Consider the following 23,994-nt stretch of genomic DNA (forward strand, 5'->3'; position numbering starts at 1 on the left):
GGAAGGAAGGAAGGAAGGAAGGAAGGAAGGAAGGAAGGAAGAGCAGTGAGGGTATGTTGATCCCTGGCCTCACTGTTTTAAAATGCTATAATTCAAAATATGAATAATCAACTGGCTGGTGCCTATGAGATGATTAATTAAAGACATTTTCCTAATGGAGATTTGATGAGGCTCCAGGATGCCCCCCAACTCCCCACCCCCCCCCAGTCAAGCACTCTATAGGCAGGAAGAGTCTGAGGGGCCCCCAAACAGAGCTGGGTGGCTGCTCGCCAGTCACCAAGCGCCCCGGATGGAGAGGGCGTCTCAGTGTTTGAATGGTGGGAAATCCTGCTCCTTCCTGCGTGTGCCTCATGACAGAAATCATCTGTGGGTCACTTTGCCGAGAAGCCTCACCACAGAAGGACAAAAGGGGGAAGGAAGAAGCAGCACTGGGCGGGGGGCAGTCAGGCACGCCCAAGCGTTGCTGGTGGAACTGTCCTTCCATGCCACTGGGCGGTGAGCTCCAAGAGTTTGGGGACTGTCCTTTGCCTCTGCATCCCCAGCACTCATGGTACCTGGCACACATGGAATATTTATTGATGTCAACTGAATAAAACAATTTAGAATTAAGCAAATAGAATCCCTTCTGAAGGAAGGGAAGAAGATCCTCACGACGAGGTAGGGGTTATTATTATCTCCATTTCAGAGCTGAAGAGACTGAAAAAGACAGAGGCTAAGGGACTTGCCCAGAGTCACCAAGCTAGTAAGTGTCTAAATCTGGATTTGAACTCGGCACCTACTGGCACTAGGCACAGAACTCTATCCACTAAGTCACCCAGCTGCCTCCATATTTAAAGCAGCAATTATGACAGCAAACAGCTGACATATCACATTCACACACACACACATATTGTGGTGAAGACAAGCTGTTGTCTTTAAAATTTTAAAAAAAAAAGACAATATACATTTTTTCCTTTAAAAATGTTCTATTTTTAGGGGCAGTGAGGCTGTCCAGCGGGTAGAGTGCAGCCTCAGCTGGGGCACTCCCCTCTCCTGGGTTCACATCTGGCCTCCCCAGATCTTTCTAGCAGAGTCGCTTTGGGGGAGTCACTTAACTCTCTCCACCTCACGGCCCCTGTGATTTGCCCCAGGAGGGGCTCTTTGGGGACAGTCACTGCAAGGAAGGAGAGCAGCCGGGGGGGAAGAGCTCCTTCTGGGAACTGTAAGAAGGGAAAAAGAAGAAAAGGAGGACGAGACACCGAAAGGGGGAACGGACGATTTCTCCTAACTGGGGTTAGAAGTCGCCAAAGCCGGGGGACAGGAGCTGAGCCGCCTTCTCCTAGACAGAGGGCTGGACACGAGGACACCCTCGGCAGGGGCCGCGCAGGGGCGACAGCGAGGGGAAGCACGGAGTGAGAAGAACGCCAAGAGCTTTTCAGCCAGAGCCCAAGAGGGAGGAGCTCGGCAGGCACCACCAGGAACGACGCTGAGCTTCCTTTGAGGAAGAAGGCGTAGACAAGGGATGCTCAGAGAGCCCCGGAAGCAAATGTTTGAAACAGCACGTGTGGAGCGCTCTCGACTCCGAGATAGGCGGCACTGCTCAGCGCCAGCCCAGGTCTCGTGCCCGTGACGGGGCCCACGAAGCAGGTGCCCGCCAAGGGAGAACGCAGGGACCAGAAGGGCCCTGAGGCTTAAGCTGGGGGCGGCCAGGGTCCTTGAGATCATCATCCACACTTTACAGCTGAGGAGGAGCAGGTGGAGGCTGACAGGCCGGAGGTCACCCAGGTTGTGGGGGTCTTGAGGCCAGATTTGAACTCAGGGCTCCCTTCCTCTGAACAATAAACAGAACAAATACAACAATGTGGACAGAAGGATCAACCCAATACCACATCGTGACGCTCCCAGGACTCTGTGAGGACCCCAACAGGGGGGGAGGAGGTGTGTGGGGAGGAGGAAGCCTGGGCGATGGCTCGCAGGGCCTCCCTTTGCTGCTTGTTCTGAGGAAGGGTCCCCGGGAGACGTGCAGGGGGTGGATGCATCAACAGATACAAGTGTTTCTAAAGGGCCAGAGTGGGGCAGCATCAGGAACACCCCCCCCCCAAGAGATGGGGAAAGAGGAGCAGGACCTGCTGGCGAGGGGAGAGCGGAGCCCCCCTCCCTCCCCAAGGCCTCTGGGGGTTCCCCACCCCACCCCACCATGGTCACCGGTACGGTGGCACTGAAAGAAGCAGCGGGGCTACGGGCCCCACAGAGGGCGTGCTTGGGATCTGGGGGCGCCCAGGAGCCTACACATCAGGGAGGAGGCACAGAAGGGCGACGAGAACGTGAGCTGCAGCCCCAAGCAAGAGGGCAGCCAGTGAGGACCAAGGCGGGGTCCACATGGTCGCGTACTTGGAGGGGGTGGATGGGTGTCCCTGGCCTCGAGGAGCCTCAGGCAGCTCTGCACCCCCTTAGCCAGAGGTCTGAGACTTGCCAGGACACTAAGCAGAGCCTGCCTCGGGGAGCCCAGAAAGGGAGGGGCCCCCAGGCATCAGGCAGACCTTTCACAAGGCCGAGCCGCCACCAGAGATGCTACCTCGGAATGGACGCTGAAAGACCCGAACGACGAGGCTCTGGTCACAAATGGAAGTGGGTCTCCCAAGCCCCGCCACAGGACGGCTGCCCAGAGCTCAGGCAGGGCCGAAGGGAGGACGCGGAGGAGAGCGGGGAGCCCACCGTCAAGCCGAGACCAGCACGGCCTGCACAGAGGGCTCCCGAGGCAGGGAAGCACCGACGATGGGAGGCACCGCATGAACGGCTGCCCTTTTAAAGGCTATTATTTACAAAGGAAAATAAAATATGAAGAGGGAGGCGCATATGTTCAGTCTAAGGAATCCCAGAAAGTGCGCAAGTGACAAACATGGAAGAGAAATGGGGTGATGTCTGTCTGGGGGTGCAGATGGAAAAATGGAGGTGCACGAGAGGCACGATTGGCCAAGGCTCTCCCGGTACGTGCCCTGGAGAGAGCCTGGGCTGCCCCAACAGACGTTCCTACACGGGTGAATCCAAGGCTCTGAGGAGGAGACCATGACCAGACTCTGAATCTGTTACTGGGGGGCCCACCCCACCCCTAAACCTGTGGAGTCTCCTAAGCAAAGCAGCAGCTGGAGAATGCTCACAGACATTTTACCAAGCCATAGAGAAGCTCTAATAATGGCTAACTAGCAAAAAACTCTGGGGAAGGCAACTGCTCTCTATTATTCCCATTTCAGAGATGAGAAATGGAGGCAGAGGTTAGGGTGACTTGCCCAGGGTCACACAGCTACGCCTCTGAGGCCACATTGGAATTCAGGCCTGCACCAGGTGAGCTAAGAACTAGCCATCACACGCAAATCCAAAGGGCCCAGATCAGGATTGAGACACTGCAGACGGGGAGTTGGGCACTCGACTCCAAAAGGAATAAGGACGAAGAAGAAAAAGCTAACTATAGCAAGGGCCTGGACCTGCGGCAGAAGGAAGACGGAGCTGGGAGGTATTTTAAGAAATAAAAATCTTACCAACTATGACAGCTTCTGGATTTAGAACAGATTCATCGGACACAATAAAGCCTCCAGAAACAAACAATTCATTGTAGGTGTGATTTTTCACATCATCTAAGCTATCAACACCAGCAAAACTAACACAGGAGAGCTTCTTCAAACTCACTAAGCCAGGAACCTGTTTAAAAAAAAAAAAAGAAAGTTAGACAGAAAAGTAATTTACTCATTGAAATACAAGTGTGAGGAGGTCACAGAACAAAGTCTATTTAAATCCACAAAACACACTTTAACACAAACATGAAGTCTGCATGGAGCTTCTCGCCCCCATCTAAGTGAAAAACCCACAATTTGTCTACACCCATCTAGAGGTACCTTGAGAAATAGGCAGGGAAGGCCTGGGTGCATGCCATCGAGCTGCAATGGAGATTGCAAAACAATCTTAAACTAATTCTAATCTTCAAAAACCTTACAATCTAATTAAGACATGGGAAAAGTAAAGCACCAAACCATCCCTCCAGAAAATTCAAGTAAAAGAAAGCCTCCCAAAGGTAGTAACACCTGGGAGGCATAGAAGGCAGCTAAGTGGAAAAGAGGTGGGCAGGAAGGCAACATCAAGATGATCTTCTCCACACCACACTAATGATGGCAAACCCAAACACACATGACAGAGACATCCAGATCTGTCTTCATACACCAACATTTAGAAGCAGGGTGAATCATTCTTTAAGAAGTGACCCTGTGGGGGCAGCTGGGTGGCTCAGTGGATGGAGAGCCAGGCCTGGAGACGGGAAGTCCTAGGTTCAAATCTGGCCTTAGACACTCCTAGCTGTGTGACCCTGGGCAAGTCACTTGACCCCCATGGCCTAGCCCTAACCACTCTTCTGCCTTGGAGCCAATACACAGTATTGACTCCAAGACGGAAGGCAAGGGTTTCAAAAATAAAAGATATGACCCTGCCCAACAGGCCAGTACCTTGTGAATGAAGCCTGCAATTTCTTCATTTTGAATGATGATCAAGAGCTTATCAAATGCTGATCTTTTCCCCAAAAACTGCTCTGGGTGACACTCTGTGTTGCCCAATTTGATAAGGTATTCCTGTTCAAGAAAAAAAAAAAGGTCTGGAAAAAAACCACAAATATGCAAGAAACAATTGGGTATTAAATGCTAAGTAAACGCTAAAATCATGAAACACTACATCAACCTGCAAAGGAAATGTGCGATAAGGCTCAGACATATGAGTTCACCCCTTCCCTTGACAGAAGCGGAATCCAAAGTCCAAGAGCCTCCCTGACCAGCAGAACAAGCTGCTGCTCAGTGACCAGGAGAGGACCAAAGCCCAGTCCCCTCATTCAGGACTCTGCTCTTTTTAAGGGGTCCAGGAGATTTCTCACATTATTCTTTACCCCACTGTAGGCATTCCAAAGGAACAAAAAATCTCAAGAAGAAAATTCTGGAGCCCCTGGAGAGGGACCCAGGCCTAGCAAGACTCTCTCCTCTGTCCAGATGTCTTTATAGCTTTGCACAATGGCAGCTTTGGGGCAGAGCTCATTTCTGGAAACCATCCTTTGGACAAGAGTCTGTCTTCAGTTCTGGAACTATAACCAATTGGACCAAGGAATTGGACCATAGGGAGAAATGAGTTAAAGCTGTGAAAAGGCCAATTTAGTCTGAAAACATGAAAAACCTAACAAGGACAAACTCTCAAAAAAGAAAATGAGCAGGAACGGAGGGCATTCACTAGAGATCTTCAAATAAAGGCTACAAACTGAATTGTAATAGAAAAGTTCAGGTCCTTAGGTTGCATTACTCATGAAAATTCCATCTAAACCTACCATTTTAGAAGCTGCTTTTACTCAGATCTTATTATACCTTTTCTGCTAATTCTGCAACAGACCTTGGATGAATTAGTTTTTCACAAAATAAGCAGAACTGGAAAAACACTGTACACAGTAACAGCAATATTGTACAATGATCAATTCTGAAAACTTGGCTACTCTCAGCAATGCAGTGATCTGGGGCAATCCTGAAAGACTTATGATGGGAAATGCAATGCACCTCCAGAGAAAGAACTACTGAGTCAGAAGTTTGCACATCCAAGCATGGTATTTTTCCATAAGTGTATTTACAGTTTTATTTGGGAATTCTGGTTTTGTATGAATGCGCTCTTACAACAATGACAAATATGGAAATAGGTTTTGCATGATAATACATTGATGGTACAGATCAAAATGCATACCATCTCCAAATGGGGGTAAGGAAGATGATAGTTTGGACCTTATAATTTTAGAAAACATATGCTGAAAATAGTTTGGACTGTATAAATTTGAAAAACCAATGCTGAAAATAATTATGGGGCAAGTGGATAACTAAGTGAATGGAGAGCAGGCCTAGAGACCAGAGGTCCTGGGTTTAAATCTGGCCTCAGACACTTCCTAGCTGTGTGACCTTGGCCAAGTCACGTAACCTGCTTCGCCTAGCCCTTATCACTCTTCTGCCTTGGAATCAATACTATTCTGCCTTGGAATCAATACTATGTATTCCAAGGCATAAGGTAAAGTTTTTGTTTTTGTTTTAATTATTATTATTACATGTAATTGGAAAAATAAAATCTTTGTGACTCAAAAAAATAAAAATAAAATTTAAGAGGGCGGTGGGGAGGGTGGGGCACCAATTTCTCTTGACTCCTATTCATGGCAGACAAGTGGGGAAAAGGAGGATAAGAAAGGATATTTCAAGGATAGAGAACAGAGAGCATGAATCTAAGACATACTTTGCTATATACTACAGCATGATCCCTGAAGAAACAATAATTCAAGGCTAACTGGAATCAGTGTAGTATAGTGGGAAAAGTCCAGGTTTGAGTCCTGATTCTGCCACTTATTAACCACCAGTGACACTGAGAAAGTCAATTCAAATTCTAGCAGTCTTAGTTTCCCTAAAATGAAGCTGATCACCATCTGACTATGGCCATGAAGTATCATGAGAAAAAGCATATAAAGAGCTTCATAACCAATATATTAAAAAATGTAAACCAGTGTCAATGTTATGGAGAAAATACCTAAAATGCTTAGTTAGATCAGCGTACCCAACTAGGGTGGCAAGTTCTATGTAACTGAGGACGAACTACAAAGAATTTAAGGCATCCGTCTACTCTTCTTAGAAAATAAGAAATCAAACACAGTTCAATTCGACAAGTGGAGATGTCTTCTTGTGTCATAAGACTATCACCAACACCAGGTATAGACTCACAGATTTAAAATGAAGAGATCCAGTTCATTTTAGCCTAGCACCATACTTGACTCTTCCTGGAAGTTTCCTTTTGAAAGGATAAATTCTTGAAAGAAGTTTTTTGGGGGGGTTTTACCCCTCCATCTTTTGTTAATTCACCCTGAAAGCCAAGTTCCCAAAATGATTCCAATTAACTAGGATTTTGCAAATACTGAAATCACAAGTTTGATTTATCTATTGCACATGGGGAGGTTATCTAAATTCTTATACAAAAATAGGAAAATAATTCTCCTAGAGAACATTTTCAATGTTCATTGATTATCAGACCCTATTATTTCTTTGATGTGGAGAACTCCCAGTGTGGGAACTCCCTATAATGAAAAACACTGACATGTCAAGGCTATTCAAAATTGCTTTTCATGTTAACAATTATAAAACTGCTGCCAAATGCTAGCAGTAGTTTTGATAAATTAAAGGGTTAGAAAACAGTTTTAGTTTTCCTCATTAAATTAATTCCCCAAGTCAAAAAGTAAGATGAAACCAGTTTATCGCTAGCAGAAAATAACTATAAAAATGATAATACCAATGTAAACAGGTGGCATAAGAGATACTACAGTCAATCCTCAACTTTCATGGAGATAATATTCCTTGGAAAACAGCACAAAAGGCAAAAAAATACAAATGTTGATACACTGAACCTATGGGAAAACAAGAACTAGGTTCCCACAACCACCAAAAGCTTTCCCTAAAGATTGCTGTGAACACTTCTACATACAATTCCTTGTCATAAAGCATTAATTCTGATAATATATACTTTTCTTAACAGAGTAATCAGGAAATAACCCATAAAATGCAAAAAGACAGGTAATGGTGGGCTTGCCAGGGAAGAGCAAGGGTAGTGACATCAAAAGAGCCCCAAGGTGGGAATGGGGAAATATGCTATTGCTAAGCTCCCTTTTGACCTCCTGGCTGAACTGCTTCCCAGCACATGCCTCGGGGTGAGTCCTTGGTCTTCAGTGTGAGTTCAGCTCTCCCATCCAGGTCTGCTGGGCCCCAGCCTAGACACTAGCCAGGGTCTCTCATTGATTAGGTCTCCCATTTTTCTCTTTTGAATACACATGGGATTGTGCATGGTTGATAATAAAATCATGTGAATGCTTGAAATCTAAGTTAAAACTGCAAATGTTGAGGACTGACTGGAGAAATGTCTTGTATAATAAAGAATTCTCACTTCTTTTAGATGAAACTAAGTCTGCCAAGGACAATTCATTCTTAAACGTTTGTCCGCTTTCAATAGAAGTAAGAGTTAGGGAAAAGATTTAAAATAGCTTTACAAGAGTCTACATAGCATGGGCACAGCTGGTAGATTGAGAGTCAGGCGAGGAGACAGGAGGTCCTAGGTTCAAATCTGACCTCAGATACTTTCCAGCTAAGTGATCCTGAGCAAGTCACTTAACTCCCATTGCCTAGCCCTTACCACTCTTCTGCCTTGGAGCCAATAGAGCAAGTAAGGCTCTCACTCTAAGCCATTCTGATTGCAACTTCTTTAAATTAGCCTTCTACTGTATTATCAAAAACTCCAATCAAGAGGCTACTGAGCTCAACAAGAAATCCATATTGGTCTGTGCACTGATATCTAGGTATTACCTTTGAGTACACTTACCTTTATTTCTTTACAAAGCATACTTTCTTCCTCTTCATGAATATAAAACTTCACAGTATTTTTCTGGACATCTTTCATGATTTTCACCAAGCTATTAAACACTTCTGGCTCTAACTGGCTTATAAAATTGGACAACGATGGCTGGGTAGAAATGTTTAGCTCACTGGGTGTTCTGGAGTTTTCTTTCTCCACTGGCTCCAGGGCACCCTCACTGGAAAAAGTGTGATCGGGCGTCCGTGTGAGCTCTGGGACCCTGTGGGCCTGATCCAGTTCTACTTCAGCTAAACCTAAGGTGGTGGAGGAAGGCTGCTCATGAGAATCAGTCTCTCTCTGCACACGACGGTGATGGGATTCAGCTCCTAGTTCAGTGCTGAAATCACTAGATGAAACCTGTATGACCTGACTTGTTGGGAGGGTCAGTCCTATCTTTGTACTTCTATCTTCGGGACTAGGACTGATTGGAGGGGAATGTCGACCACAGGATAATGTTTTGGCGATAATAATGTTCAGTTTTTCATGTAAGCCATTTACAAATTCTTGCACACTAACTTGAGAGGCTTCAGAACACACATACGCCGAAAGTCTTGTCATCTTTTCTTGTGCTGAGAAAGAAGGTGTGGAAATTCTACTGACATAGGAAATGTTTTTTTGCTTCAAAATCTCTTCTATTTTCTTTGAAAATAAATTATATTCTTCTAACATTGTACTTTCTGTGGTTGCGCTCAGTGTATGTGTAGCTACCAAAGGACTCTCTCTTGCTAGCAAACACTGATCTTCCATTTTCATTCCCTGACTTGTTACCATTCCATCTTCTCTTGTCCCTTTTAGTGTGTCTGAAAATGGAGAGTACGGAAACTGGTCATCAGAACTCCTCTGTCTACTTATTACCCGGGGATCATTAGGAAAGGCATCCTCTGGCGGCAGACATACCAGCTGCTCTTCTGGTGATTTCATACCTACACAGGAAGAGTTGATTATTATAAGAACAAATCAAAAAGATTAACAGCATACATATGGTGCTTAATGCAACCACTGTGAAGAACATTAAGCTCTCAAATTCTTTGCCTGTAATAAAAAAAAACACCCTGATGTCAAGTGGTACAGTAGGCAGTTTAAAACAAAAATTATCTGTCCTTAAAACTTGAAATATTTTTAACCCTACTTCATATACAAAGCTACATAATTTGCATTCTAATTTTAGTCACAGCAGTATTTACCTAGGAAAAAAAAAAACACAATAAGTCCCAAGTGTGAAAATCAATCATGTCCTATTTGTCCTCTATGCAGCTGGACTCCAATTTCTATAGTCAAAATAGCAACTGGTTGAGCAATTGTGGGAAACGGGATTTTGTTGTTTTCATTTTTGAGTGGGATAGAAAAGTGCAAGCTTGGCATCAACAGATGGGGAGCATTACCTATGTTCACTCTGAAATCCTGGTCTGTTAATGGGCTGTTCTTGAAACAGTTTTGCTTATGTCTTTCATCACTTGCCAAGACATTAGCTATGGTCCTCTCCCTCAGAATAACTTTTAAAATATCTGTCTCCCTTGTTGAGATTGCTATTACATGCTGCTCCCCAAACCCTGAGCCAGAAGAACCTCTAAAGAATGAAGAAGTGCTTCTTAAACATATGTTTTGAGATGTGATTAACTTAACTGAAATGCTACAAAGTTTACATCCTTACTTCAGGGCTTGTGAAAATGTTTTCCCCACTAGAAAATGCTGCCTTTTCCATGATTCAAAGAATGAGACTGTGTCTATAAAGGTTTAAAAAGGGAATTCAGAGTCACTGCCATCATATTCCCTTCCAATTTGGATATCTCCTTATCTTATCCATGTTGTTCTCTCAGGAGAACATTAGCTTCTTCAGGACAGGGGCTGTATCATCTTGTCCTTACATCACTAGCACCCTGAATAACACAGAGAAGATACTTTAAAATACTCATTTCCCACCGGGCTGCTCTATACTCTAGAGCCTTTCTGACTTCCCTGCCTCCCATTAGAAACACTTCATCCAATGGGATCCAAAGAGCTCTGGTGTCACACCTCATCACTACCTGTGATTAGAGGGAAGAATCACAAACTCCAAGAGCCCCATATATGAAAAGAGCTCAAATCGTGCATCCCATTTCCTACCTGGCTACAATGACTTCTCCATAAGATCCACACCTCTGCCCCCTACCCCAAACACCCCCATTGCTTTCCAATTTGTATTCTCTTCTTCCATGTAAGAAGGAAAAATTTTTTAAGCAGCCCTTCATTTGTATAGCTTAAGAATCCCTTTAAGTTTGATACCTTGTAAATGGGTGATTTAAAGTAAGAATACACCCAGCCAAGAGTCTGAGCATATAACTAGTTCAATACCCAAGTTATAATTTCAAGTGTGTGAATCTATTTTATAATGTACTTTATATCAAGCCAATTTATGTAAGAAGTTACAGGGACCAAAAGATCATCCAAAGGTTATGAAGACCAGGAGGTCCAAAAATGGTCTACTTGACCTCTTGGAGACCTTTTTTGTCTATTGGGGGTTAGGGGGCGTGGGGGGAGAACGATGGTGTGGCAGTCATGGAACTATACAAACATGTGTTTTCTAATTCGAGGAATCTGCAGACCTCTGGCTCTGTGATTTGTCACAATAAAGCCAGATCTTTATCCAGAAGAGTCTCCCAAAATCTTATTTATATACCCATTACACTGCAAGCTCTATGATGGCAAGGAATGTCTCTTTTTCCCCCCCTATTTATATACCCACTTGGCACAGTACCTGGTACACAGTAGCCGTTTAATAAATATTTAATGACTGAACTGATTGAAGTTATCACTTGAAATGATAACTTGCTAAATCTTTCAGGAACTACAGTTCTCTTAATTGGTAATATTATTCCTAATAGATGTGGGTTTAAGAACTAGAAGGTCCTCCAACCAAAGACCTCAGCTTAATCTAATTCTTTCAGTATATTTTCATCATGTGTCAACTCCCAGCTCAAATGAGCACTTACCTATTACACACCTAGAGCTGTTGTAATATCTGGAATACAATTAGGAAGCAGCTGGGCTGAATTTATATCCTTTAATCTATATGTTGACAGGTTTGTGGTTCAATAAGTAGTTTTGAAAATCCAAACAAAATTGCAGATTTGTGAAAAATCAACTTAGATTAAGAAATAAGACAACTTTTCACTTGTAACATTATAAAGAAGGAACATTAAGAATGAAATGCCCTAGCATTTTATTATTAAACTACTTTTATTTTGGAAAAATAAAAAATAACATCTAATACAAAAGATTTTCCTCACCTAACTAGATATCTGCCTTTAATCACAAAATGTTGTAATTACAAGATCATATGACTTAAAACTACAAGGGTCTTCAAAGGGCATCTAATCCAACCAGGGTGAAATGATTTGCCAAAGGTGTGTAAAGATAGGATTGCCTCTTCCCTTGCCTATTTTTAAAGTAATCAACAAAAACTGAAAAGACCCCTACTTAACACTAAGTAGGGGAGGTCTGCAAGCCACTTGCTAAAAGTGGATGTCAACTCCGGAAGCAACTGACCACCCCCTGGACAGTGCTAAACAAATTTAAAGACTATAATTGGCTCCTGTAAAGTGGAAGAAGGGACAGGAAGCAATGTGGAAAAAGAACTATAAAAAGACTGAAATTCCTGTCCAAGGGGTCTTCGGCCTGAATCTTGGGCTTGGAGGATCTTGCACTGGGACTGCAGCTTGGAGCTACAACTTGGTACTTCAACCTGGGACTCTGGCTCTTGGACTGCTTCTGGTAAGACTACTTCTGGATCTTCTCCTTTGGAGCTTCACTTAGGTGAGTGAGAAGCTGGCCTCCTTTCCTGCCTTCTAGAGAGATTAGTTCCAGAGGGGTCTTCCCCTCTTGGAGGAGGCTAAGTGAGTGGAACCCCTCTTTAATTCATCACCAGGTCTTCCAGCTGAGGATAAACAAGCACCCCAAGGACCAAAGCAACATTTAGGGTGATAGGCTAGACATCTTCTTTTATATAATAGCCTCTCGTATATTTCTCTACTTTCACTCCTACCTTTTTGTAAATAAAACTACTAAAAGTCATTTTGGCTTGAGCTATAATATTTTTAAATTGGCAAAGTATTATCTTAAAATTCTCATGTATTTAGTCAACTCCTTAATTTTAATTCCTTACAGGTGATACAACAGAAAGGCTCAGGACCATGATTCTAACCCAATTCCTCCAACTCCAAAATCCAGTGCTTTCTAGCCCTCAGCAGCTTTTGACCCGCACCCCCCCCCCCACTAGAACAGTATAAAACAGCATAGGGACAACCACAATTCATATTTCTATAATGTTTTATGTTCTCCAAAGCACTTTATACATAATAACTCCAAGTTAGGAAATATATCAACCCCACTATGGTAAACAGGGTAAAATTATGTGGTATTTTATTATGTAACAAAAATTTCTATTAACATCCTATCAATCATCCTAATAAAAATAAACTCCCCACCACCTTATAAAGCTCTGAACAATACAATCTGTACTTACCATAAATTTTTAGTGGTAAAACAAAAGTTAAACATATATACTACATATAATATATATATATATGTGTGTGTGTGTGTGTGTATACACACACACACACACATTGTATACATATATAATTTCTCTAAAGGCAGCAGCATTCATATCTATACTTTTGGGTCACAAGAGCTAAGTGAGACCTACAGAAGTATCCAGCTATGATCCCAGTGAACATGGGTAGTCTTTATTTTCCAGTAACAGATCATTCTGTTTTACTAGAGTACCTCTAATTTCCCCATGGCGCCTAGATTAAAAATCTAAAGAAGGTTTTCCTGAAGAGATCAGTTCAAAGCTTTTATTTCCAAGAGGAGAAATCACTACCAAAGTCTGTTCAAACCATAAAACCATTCATGTGGCCTTTCCCTCCAAATCAAAAGTAGAGAATGAAGTAAATTTCCAAAAGAAAAAAAAAGATGCAACTTAAGTAAAGTGCCCACATGATACACTGAGAAAACAAGTTCTATGACTACTTGCAAAATTATCAAAGAAGAAATAGCTTAGATAGCTGCAAGTTATTAACTACATATAAAGACATATATAAATACATATATATGCACATACACACATATGCAAACACACACTCATCCCATACACAAGAGCCAGACTGAATTTGAGGGCAAAAAAACTCTGATTAAATGATAAACGGAGACCTAGGAAGTCCAAAACTCTTCTTTAAATTGTCTAAAGAAATTTGAATTACAAGAAGAAGAACTTGGTCTCAACATTTCAAGAGTTATCAAAAAGAGTACTTAAAGCAAACGCTACTATCACCTCATGTTTTATTATCAATTCTCAGCAGAATGAGTCTTCTTGTACTGTAATACTAGACAGTATCTGCTACAGATGAAAGCACTAAAACCTTGAAGGAAATTCAAAGACTTCCAGAAAAAAATTCCTCTAAGTAGATCTGAAACATCAGCCGAAGAGTTAGCGTACAAATAGTACACCCAGTTTCCTTGAATTTGGAGGATTTCATTCACCTTGAGTCACTTAATGACCCAATCAGAATGCCCTACTATAATATGGTTATTAAGACCAGAATTGCAGGCAGCAATTCTGGAGTCGGGCACCTTGTAGGGGTAGAGAACAAAGCAAATTGATTGCCCTTCTCACCTGGTGTCTGGTTATCCTCATGTTCCACAAGTTGGTCTTCTGGACTTCTTGCATTCCCTCCTGGGAGAAAGCAGCAGTTAGCATTTGTGGACTTTCTCCAAAGAAATCTAGCAAATCCATTTAGCACCCTTCAGACAAACCAAAAGCTTAGAAACACCATGATATATTTCTTAAAATAATCCTGTCATATTTTCCTAAGGCATAACTTATAGAGAAGATGTTCCATTGTCCCTTTCCATTGAAGGGAAATTTAAGGAGACTACACTGAATACTAAAGCCTGGAAGCTGACGTTCCGATGTTCTCCAAAAGATTTTCCAAAAAGAAATGGGGAAATCACAGATCATCCACCTGAAGAAAATCAAGATAGCAAGATCACGACTGGTCCAGACCATTTTCCTGTTTTCAACATAGTCAGTGAAGCCAGCTTTCCGTTCCCTCTCAGGAGCGGGCATTACATCCTCCTTTGCCAAAGTCCTACAGTCTCTTACTTTCTGGTAAAGCCCTAAGAGTGTTTCCGATCCTAAAGGAGCGCATGAAAAAGCAGAAATCTCAGCATCCCTCCATCTGATCAATGACTAAGTAATCTCCAGCCACTCTTTCTGGCAAAATGTCTTTTTCTTTGAAGAAGATTAATAAAGACTAACAGTAAACAGTAAAAAGAAGGTATGCTGTAAGAGCAACCAACACCAAACCAACCTGAAGATGAACAAGAACCACCTTTTAGTCAAAGACAGCAAAGGGAATAAATACATCCACAACATAGCAAGAATGAAGCCTCAATCTCCCAGACTAAGAAATTACTGTTCTTTTAGCTTGCAATGAACCATTTCCTGGCTTCTGATTCCATTAAGTTTTCCTCACCAGTTTTTTAAAGTCATCGAAACATTAAAAATTAAGTTTCTTGAAGATGACTTTCTCTACTCAGAAAACAATTTCATTACAATCTGAGGACGTTGCACTAAGTCATTCCTACTTGATTTGGTGAAGCTTCTTCTAAGATGAGATGTTATTTAACGGGATAAGCAATGACTATAGGGAAGCTTTATTAGAGAAAAGGCTTTTATCATCTCCTTTCCACAGAGAACTTGCATGCCACACTCTCCAAGATACAAAACCATGATGCCTTGGGCTTCTCTGTTTCACTGAGCACCTGACTCAGTGGTGGACACTTTAGACATTTTAGAGCTCTGGAAAAAGAGTCACCAGCAACATGTGTGCTATCCAATGATAAGCACCCCTTTAAAAGTTAAATTCACCCACTAATTGCTGTCTCTGTAACCACGAACAAAATCTCTCAAAACTAAAAAACCTACAGACAAGACATCATTTAATAGTTTAGAGATAACTTTAATACATTCATAAAAAGTGACCCAAGAGTGGGACTCAGGAAAGTTGCACACCTTTAGAAAACTAAAGATTTACATGCCTTGACTTGAGAAAACTCCAACGGTTAATGTATGGGGTTCTTACCTGTAATTGGAATTAGTTTCCAATGCATTCCACCTTCCACAGCATTATTTGAGTTAGACTGCTGTTTACGGTTGCAATGTTCAATGGGTGTAATAGTAACCAGGTTGTAATTATCAAAAGTACTCACACTGCTACTTTTTGGATCCTAAAAATTAAGCACATCAAAACATTCCTCTTAACATCAATAGTAAAAAAGTGGTTCTTTTTTCACAGTAATACTCAGTCAATTTTTTCCAAAAATGAACCCTAACAAATTTCATTAACGTTAAATAAGCTTATGGCCCTCTCAGCTTATTCTTTCCCCAATTAAAAGAATTATTTAGCTAAGATTGAAACAATCCAAAAAGCTGACATGTGTTTGTTGAGGGGAAAGAGGGCATAATTTTAAAATGTTGCCAGCTATGTAAGAACAGGTTTCCTTGATACACATTACCTCCTTCACTATCTTACAAAATCTAGACCTTCCCCACCTGCCACCATCTATCATCCAAAAAGTTCAATGATTGTTTAAATACCCAATTAAAATTTTTATCAGCTGTTCAAAGAACTGTAACCAGGGACAGAGTATAAATACTCAAGCCTAGCTTTCCATTTCATCTTTCACCATCTTGACTCTCAATTAGAAAATACTTGTTTAAAAAGGTTTGGGTAATATTCATGGTACTCTAACCCTAAGTCATCATCTATCTCACCTCTGGTTTCTCTTCTATTACAGAGTGAAGTCAGTGTTATGAAGTCTCAAATTCATTACCCTAATTTATTTTTTAAAAAACAGCCATACCTAACAAAATATCGCTAAATAAACTATCACACTGATTTCTAACTTCAAAATACAAAGCAGAGAATCTAACCTGTAAGAGAATTCAAAAACTACCTACTCCAGTAACATCTGAATCAGATTTCCCCTCTACAACATACCCAAGCAAGTCATTATTCAGTTTTGCTTAAAGTCCTCCAATGAAAGAGAATTGTTCTCTCTAGGACTCACATTACACTTTTGCAAGGGAGTAGTATCCAACTGACATTTCTCTGTAGTCAGAAAGACTCAAGTTCACATCTTACATTTCATATGTATTTACTCTAGTCCCAGGGTCAGCCATTGAATCTTAATGCCCAGAAAACTCTTTAATTGCCAACAGACATCCATGAATGGGGAACAATTTCCAAACTGAGAGTTTTGTAAACCAATAAGAAATCAGGGTTCAACAAAAAATATACATATTTTTGCTTTTTGCAGGGAAAAGTCATTCCTTACCTCAAATACAAATTTTGCTCTGCAGCCTCTACTTATCTGCTCAATAGAATAAACAGGGCCAAAGTTGATTCTTCTTTCATGGCTATGCCACCTTCAGAACTTCAAGTATCTAAGGACAGCTCTCAATGTTCTCTCATAACTTCAACAGACCCTCAGAAGACATGCATTCTATGGCCCTCTGACATGATTAGATGGCCTTCAATGAAGATTCTGCTTCTCTATGGGTTTCTTAAAATGTGACACTAGGAAAAGACCCAAAATTCAAGTGCCCTAACCAGGACAAAAGACTGCACAACTATCACCTGCCTACCACCCCCTTGGCAGTATACCTGTATTAATACCTCATAACATTTAATTTTTTTTCCTGGCTGTCACATCAAGGAATTGATACAAAGTGAGGCTGCAACTCACACAACATCTAGAACTCTTTTAAAAAAAAAAAAGCTACCTAGCCACCTCTCAACTTCTGGCATTGATTTCTTTTAAGTGCCAATGATGTGCTGAGACATTTTTAAATAGAGACTGTCAATCTGTATGTTGGCTATTCCTCTGAGTTTTGTTATCTGGAAATCTGATAACAATACTATAATCCATGCCTTTATTGAAACCACCAATAAAAAAATTAAACCAAACAGGGCCAATCCTAGGTCCCTGGAACACTATAATAGGAATCATCCTTTCCAAGATGACACAGAAACATTCCAAGTTTCCTTCAAAATTCAGCTCAAGTACCAGCTTCTACATGAAGCCTTTCCTTATCCCATCCAGCTACTACTATATAGCTCCCCACTCCATTCTCAAATACATACAGTGCTATAATTTATAACCAATATCACTCAACATTGTCCACAAATAGAATGAGAAATATCTCAAGTGCTAAACACTAGATAAGTTATGTGGTGAGACTATCATCCTACCAGTCTAGTAGTCCTATCAAGGAAATAAAAGTCATCATGACACCATGTTCCATTTCCAGATGTTCTCTCACCATTTCTTCTTAACAATACTTTCTAAAGATAAGAAGATGGATCTCCCCTTGCAGGCACGGGAGATGTATCATCAGATGCAGCAAATGTTTGTTGGGTTAGTTTTGATAAAGTACTCTCTTTTTTTGTTTTATTCTTTTGTTATAAAGAATGGCTTGTTAGGGGAAAAGGGGCAGGGGGGAGACATTCAGAAATGAAGATGATATAAAACCAAAAGACAGCGGGGGGGGGGGGGGGGGGGGGGGGATGTCAATTACATTCTAGAATTTTGCCATGAGTGACATAGCTACCTTAAAAACAAAACGGACAAAAACTAAGACATTTCCTTTCTCTGACACCATAGGGTATCTCCCATTCTCCACAATTATTCAAGGATAACTGACAGTGGCCCAGCAATCATACCTGCCAGTTCTTTCCCTAACCTAGGGTTGTACTTCCTCTGGGTCTTAGGTCAGCAAGTACAACTCTTACTATTTAACTTTCTGTTCATCTTAGGCAACAACCTCTGTGGAGAAGGAGAATGAGTCGGGAAGACTGGGTTAGTCTTATCCTTTCCAATTAAAAAAAAAATCACTCTCTAGTAAAATTCAATTTCCATTACAAATTCTGACCATATATTAACATAAAGGAAATTCTCACATGAATCAATTATCCCTTCATTAAGAATAGCAATTCCCTTATGAAACTTTTTAAATATTCTGTCATTTCACCTTATTATATTAAAAGCATTCCTACAAAGTAAACAGGTAATTAAGTACTATTCCAAATTTACAGGTGTGGAAACTGAAGGTTGAGAAGACCAAGCAGAGTGCACACAATCCTTCTCAAACCAGGAACTTAAGCTCAGAGTCATGTATTCCAATGCCAGGATTTTCTCCCCTATGCTCCATGCAACAAGCACACCGTCCAGAGAGAAAAATTGTGTTCACCATGATACACACAGCATGTTGCTTACTTCTTTCAGATGGAGCTTGGGCTCAGAGGCAACTTCACTGGAAGAGACTCTTGGGTCAACATCAAGGGGATACTTTAAAGATGAGACATCAGCTTCCAAAACAACAGGGCTCTTGGGATCTTTACAATTCATATTTTCTAATTTTGTACACCCTGGTTGCTCATACTCTTCCTTATTCTGTGCAGAAATTAATTCATAGTCGTGCTTCGGCCTTAAATCCTCCCTAGTTTCTTCATTGCATCCTAAGGCTTGGTTGACAGAATGGGCCAGAGTTGGATCCAAATTGCTTGAATTAGTTAGAGTTTCTAAAAGCAATTTAATCAGGGCCCGTGTGTCAGTAATTCCAGGATCAGAGTTTTCTTGCTGTCTCAAGTCAGTATCCTGTCCACTGAATCCACTGACAACTGAGAAAACAGAAGGTGGAGAACCTGGATGGGAAGGGGAAAGTAGGAGGGGAGAAGAAGAAAAACATAATTCAATTGCAATTAACCATATTTTAACAAAGAAGGAAATCCCCACATGAATCGAACAGCAATTAATTCATGGCTTTTTTAAAATATTCTGCCAATTTTAAATATTCTGCCTCATTTTCTTGAGTACAGCGCTGTGAAACAGACAGATTAGTATTATTCCAATTTTACAGGTATGGAAACTGGGGGTTAAGAAGACAAGCAATGTACACAGAATCGTTCTCAAACCAGGCACTGAAACCACAGTCGCATATCCCAATGCCAGGGCCTTTCCACCGAGCCCCATGCAATAAGCATACCATCCACAGTGTGAGGGTACACAAAACACGCCACCTGACCAACAACACAAACATTGATAATCAAGTCAACAGAGAATCATAATAACTCAGGTTATAAATTAAACGAGTAAGAATTCAGATAAAGTCACTGAGAACCAACTTCTCATCTTAGCTTGGATATGCTGGTGATTAATATAGGAAGGGCAAAACAAACGTTGCTATTACTCTACAAAAAAAATGCTTAAGTCATTGAACTATAAGAGAGAGGTAGGTTACTTTCTTTTTTAAAATACTAAATACCACTTAAAGGTATTTCCATGGCCCAGGGGCAATGAAAACAGACTCCTTAATTAAACACCCCAGAAGGAGCCATCTTTTGAGTGTTACTCCAAGTGTTACTGGAAGATTCATTATGTGACAGAAGAAAGCAGAAGTAGGAAGGAGGCATTAGTTTTAAAAAGGTAAACAACTGTCAGCTTCATCAAGAATTTTCTTAGAAACAACTACTGGAGTTGTCCTTCACAGCAATGTATTTATGATTTTATTTTGAGGTTTTGGCTATGTATGAATTTGCTCTTACAACAATGATCAATATGGAAGTGTGTTTTGCATAACAATGAAAATTAAATTATTTTTTAAAATTTCTTAGCAATTACAGCTGTCCAAAATAGATTGGAGTTGCCTTGGTGGATAAATGAATTATTAAACTAGTCACTGAATGACCATATTTCAAAGATGTGCAATTACAAATTGGATCAAATGACCCCTTGAGGTCACTTCTAATTCTAAGATTGTATAAATTTTGCTACACTTCATCTCTGCAATTATGGGAATGAAGTAAATTACTAGTTAATAAGGATTCTAATAGGAAAAAAATTTTAAATTCTAACATAAGTAAAAAAAAAGAGAAGATATTTAGCTAAAAATCTATTTTCTAAGAAACAAAATGAGATTTTATTATTGCCCTTTATATCCTTCATTTGTGGAAGAACAGACAATAGTACTTCCAAATTAAATTACACCATGTTTCTGAAGTTTATACCATTAAGAGACGTTGATATTTTAAAAGCATTTGTGAAAAAAATGAGTTAATGGTATAACCTCTGTTAAGAATCAAAACCCAAAATAAAGGAAAGCCTAAACCAAATTCCTCACTATGACACGATTCCTACAGAACCGCAAGACTTGTTACACTGTTTATAAAAATATCATTACTGACAATGAGCTAGGGTATCCACAGTAAAAAGCCATTTACTTTTTTCCTTTTAGAACTAAAAACTAAACTTATTTTTTTTAAAGCTTTTTAACAAAACAGAAATCTAATTTGCTTAAGTATGTGGTTATTTACTGCAAGAGTTTTGTTTTTGCTTTTACCAGTGGGAAAGGAACTGAGAATGAAAAAAATAAGCTGTAATTAAGACCAGAAATATTCAATCAAAGTTGGGAAATGGACAGGTTTTTAAGTGCTCCTAAGCAGAGGGCAAAATCTAAGTAAACTATAGGTTACCTTCACACAATTGACTGTTTTCAGATGAATCACTGGTTTTCCGGTGCTTTCTCATGTTTCCAGGATGACTTGCATGCTTCCTTTTCAGACTATTTGTGTTTCTAGTATCTTCTGTATCTGAATCCCCACCTACATTTTTCTTCTTACACTGAATTAAATTGATCAGTTCTTTCAGCCGGTCCGGGTCATAGTCCCAGCAGTTAGCTGGCTTCCACTTTTTCCCAACTGTGAGAATGTCACTCTTAGAGCTATTTCGCTTCCGAAGTTTGAGTTTTGAGAAGTCCGTTTCTTCCTCTGGCCCTTCACTATCGGAAACTGGACTAAACTGAGTAACTTTCCTATTTTCTTCCATCAGTTCCTTAACTTTACAAATAGGTAACTGATATGTTTCAGACTGGAAAATATAGTTGTGCAAGGAACTGTCAACATGTGATTTGTTTTTTGGAGCCGAATATAAAAATTTTTTATCATCTAAGCGTGAGTCATATGGATATATGATAAATTCTTTACGTCTCCCTGATCTAAAAGCTCGCTTAAAATATTCATTTATATGCTTTTCAATAGCAGTACTGAAAGTAGTGGTGTTGATATAATTTAAATCCTTACGACACTGAACTAAGGCATAATGTATGGATGTAATTAATTTCGTGATTCCTGGTATGCTCTCAAGTGTGGTCTCAGGACGTTCCTGTGTTACTACTTTAGGTAACGCTTTCTGTGCTGTTAAAGTAAAGCAAAACACATTACTGGAAATGACAGTTATTAGATACAGGTTTAAATCAAAGAGAAAATACATGTCATTGACATGACAACAGTAAAAAACTAATCATGTAAACACCAATCCATTTCCTCAAACAGCTCAAACCCGAAGCAAACAGAGCCTTCTGAATGGTCATTCACCAAAAGCCAATAATGGCAGTCAGTTTTAACTTTGTTACAGCAATATGTAACTTCTAAAAGTACCTTCTTTACAATGAAGTAAGTGATTTGGATATTAATGTTCTCATTTTGGATTGTTATAAGGCACAGCGGATGAAGTCCTGGGCTTGGAATCAGGAAGACTCAACTCCATGAGTTTAAATTTGGTCTCAACTAGCTGTGTGACCCTGGCTGAGTCACTTCACTCTGTTGGCCTTGGTTTCACTATCTATAAAATAAGCTACAGGAGGAAATGGCAAACCACTCCAGGATCTTTGCCAAGAACACCACAAATGAGGTGACGAAGAGCCAGATGAACTGAAAAATGATCTAACAGCAAATCCTCATTTCACAGGAGAAGAAACTGAGGCTCAGGGAAGCCCAGTTTGACAGTGGGTAAGAGGCCCCCCCCCCTTTTCCAAACCTAACTGCTTATCATGTCAGAGTCCTAGTAAAGAGGCCTGTGTATGTCAGCAACATGGGAAATCTCTGCAGGAGCCTCTCAGGGAGACATCAGTCATTCCTCCTATACCTCAGGCTGCTGCAAGCAGTCTTCCTACCCCAACCCCCCCATGAAAGCCAGGGGTGGTTTCCCTTCAATCCAATATGAGGCCTGGGGGAAGATGTTCCAAAAGAGATCATCTTCACTAACGGAATATGAAAACAAAATTATCTAGTGTATAAAATTCATGAGGGTGAAAACTATCAAAATGGACTTTGGTGGCTTTAGCTTTATAATACAAATTACAGCAGGACAAGAATCCATTAGAGCAAATTTATATTTTCTTCTCTTAAAGAGTCAGAAGCAGCAAACACTATTGTTTTGAATAGCCTGTTTTAATAAGTAAACATTAACATTCAAATTAAAACCTGAAAATCAACTTATATTAGTGACTAATGAACACTTAACAAATACCATTAAGAAATTTATTACCTGTAACTACACAAAATATTTAGAGGAATTAAAATCTTATTTCAATCAAGAAAAAACTTTAATAAATTTCAAGTCATATGATTTGTTAAGATGAAATTCAATAATTTCTCAGAGAGCAAAAATTATTAAGAGTTACATCTGACATTACAATAAAAACAAATAACATCATTTGGAAATTCCATTAATAACTTACAGCTCACTACTCCTCTTGGCTCCTGAAACAGAAACAGGGCATGGAGGACTCTTGTCTTGGCAGTCTGATGCTCTGTAAAAACAAAAGCAAAATTCACTGGGAACATACAAAGGGGAAAATCTGCATCTAAGATTATCCTTTAAAAAGATACTCACCATATGGTGAAGCCATTTGCCAAGGAGAAAGAAGGAAAAGGTATCCTCGGTCTCCTAAAGGCTTAACAAGAACCTATATTTTCAGAGAAAAAAAATTATCTGTTTTGCTATTATTCATATCATTACACAAAACACATGTTACTTTTTCTTGGGGAAAAAATATACTTAAAAGAGTTGAGTTTTTTTCATTTTTAGGAAGCAAAAAGCATAATTTTCAAGCTGTAGAAGAATTAATAGAATTAGGGCTCCAGTTACTTTTTAAATCCTATTTTTCCAATTTGATAAAGGGAAATTACAAAATATTACTGAAATAATTCATTGTAAACAAAATTGAAAAGATAGAAAATGTAGTCTTTAAAAATGGTAGTCAAAAGCTGCCAAACATTATTAAAAAATCCCAATATTTTATCTTTGATTTTAAGTTTCATGTATATGAAACAAATTTCAGTGAAATAGTCATGATTAAATAGAAGTAAATCATCAGATTAAAAAGGATCAGAAATCATCAAATATTAAAGTAAGATGCAATAAGGTATTCTTCATTAAGATAATCACAAACCAGTCAAAATAAATGATATCACTAGAAAGAAAAATGACATGAAATTAAATAAATTAAAATAAGATGGCAAACAAACAGATAACTGGAGGGAAATAAATCTAGCCAAGTTTCTCTGACAAAGGTCTCATATCCAAGATATTTATGGAAATGATTCTAATTTATAAAGAGCCATTCCCCAATGGTCAAAAAATTAACAAGCAGTTTTTTAAAAACACAAGCTAGCAACATCCATATAAAAAATA

The 23,994-nt window shown here is 40.1% G+C and overlaps 1 protein-coding gene across 9 annotated transcripts in view; it reads right to left on the reverse strand.

The window, feature by feature from the left end:
• TASOR (transcription activation suppressor) overlaps positions 1-23,994 on the reverse strand; it is a 185,563-nt gene that overhangs the window by 110,270 nt on the left and 51,299 nt on the right. For 3 of the 9 annotated variants that reach the window (XM_056804194.1, XM_007500598.3, XM_007500599.3), the window contains exons 12-20: positions 23,194-23,266; positions 23,039-23,110; positions 20,994-21,713; positions 18,739-19,166; positions 15,543-15,687; positions 14,072-14,131; positions 8,389-9,344; positions 4,470-4,592; positions 3,516-3,675 (exon numbers count right to left, since the gene is read on the reverse strand). In XM_056804194.1, the coding sequence (XP_056660172.1) occupies positions 3,516-3,675; positions 4,470-4,592; positions 8,389-9,344; positions 14,072-14,131; positions 15,543-15,687; positions 18,739-19,166; positions 20,994-21,713; positions 23,039-23,110; positions 23,194-23,266 (2,737 nt within the window). The remainder of the gene's footprint in view (positions 1-3,515; positions 3,676-4,469; positions 4,593-8,388; positions 9,345-14,071; positions 14,132-15,542; positions 15,688-18,738; positions 19,167-20,993; positions 21,714-23,038; positions 23,111-23,193; positions 23,267-23,994) is intronic. The other 6 variants (XM_056804192.1, XM_007500600.3, XM_056804193.1 and 3 more) reach the window with 3 other exon arrangements.

This window comes from Monodelphis domestica, chromosome 7, assembly GCF_027887165.1.
Source record: "Monodelphis domestica isolate mMonDom1 chromosome 7, mMonDom1.pri, whole genome shotgun sequence".
Classification (NCBI taxonomy): Eukaryota; Metazoa; Chordata; class Mammalia; order Didelphimorphia; family Didelphidae; genus Monodelphis; species Monodelphis domestica.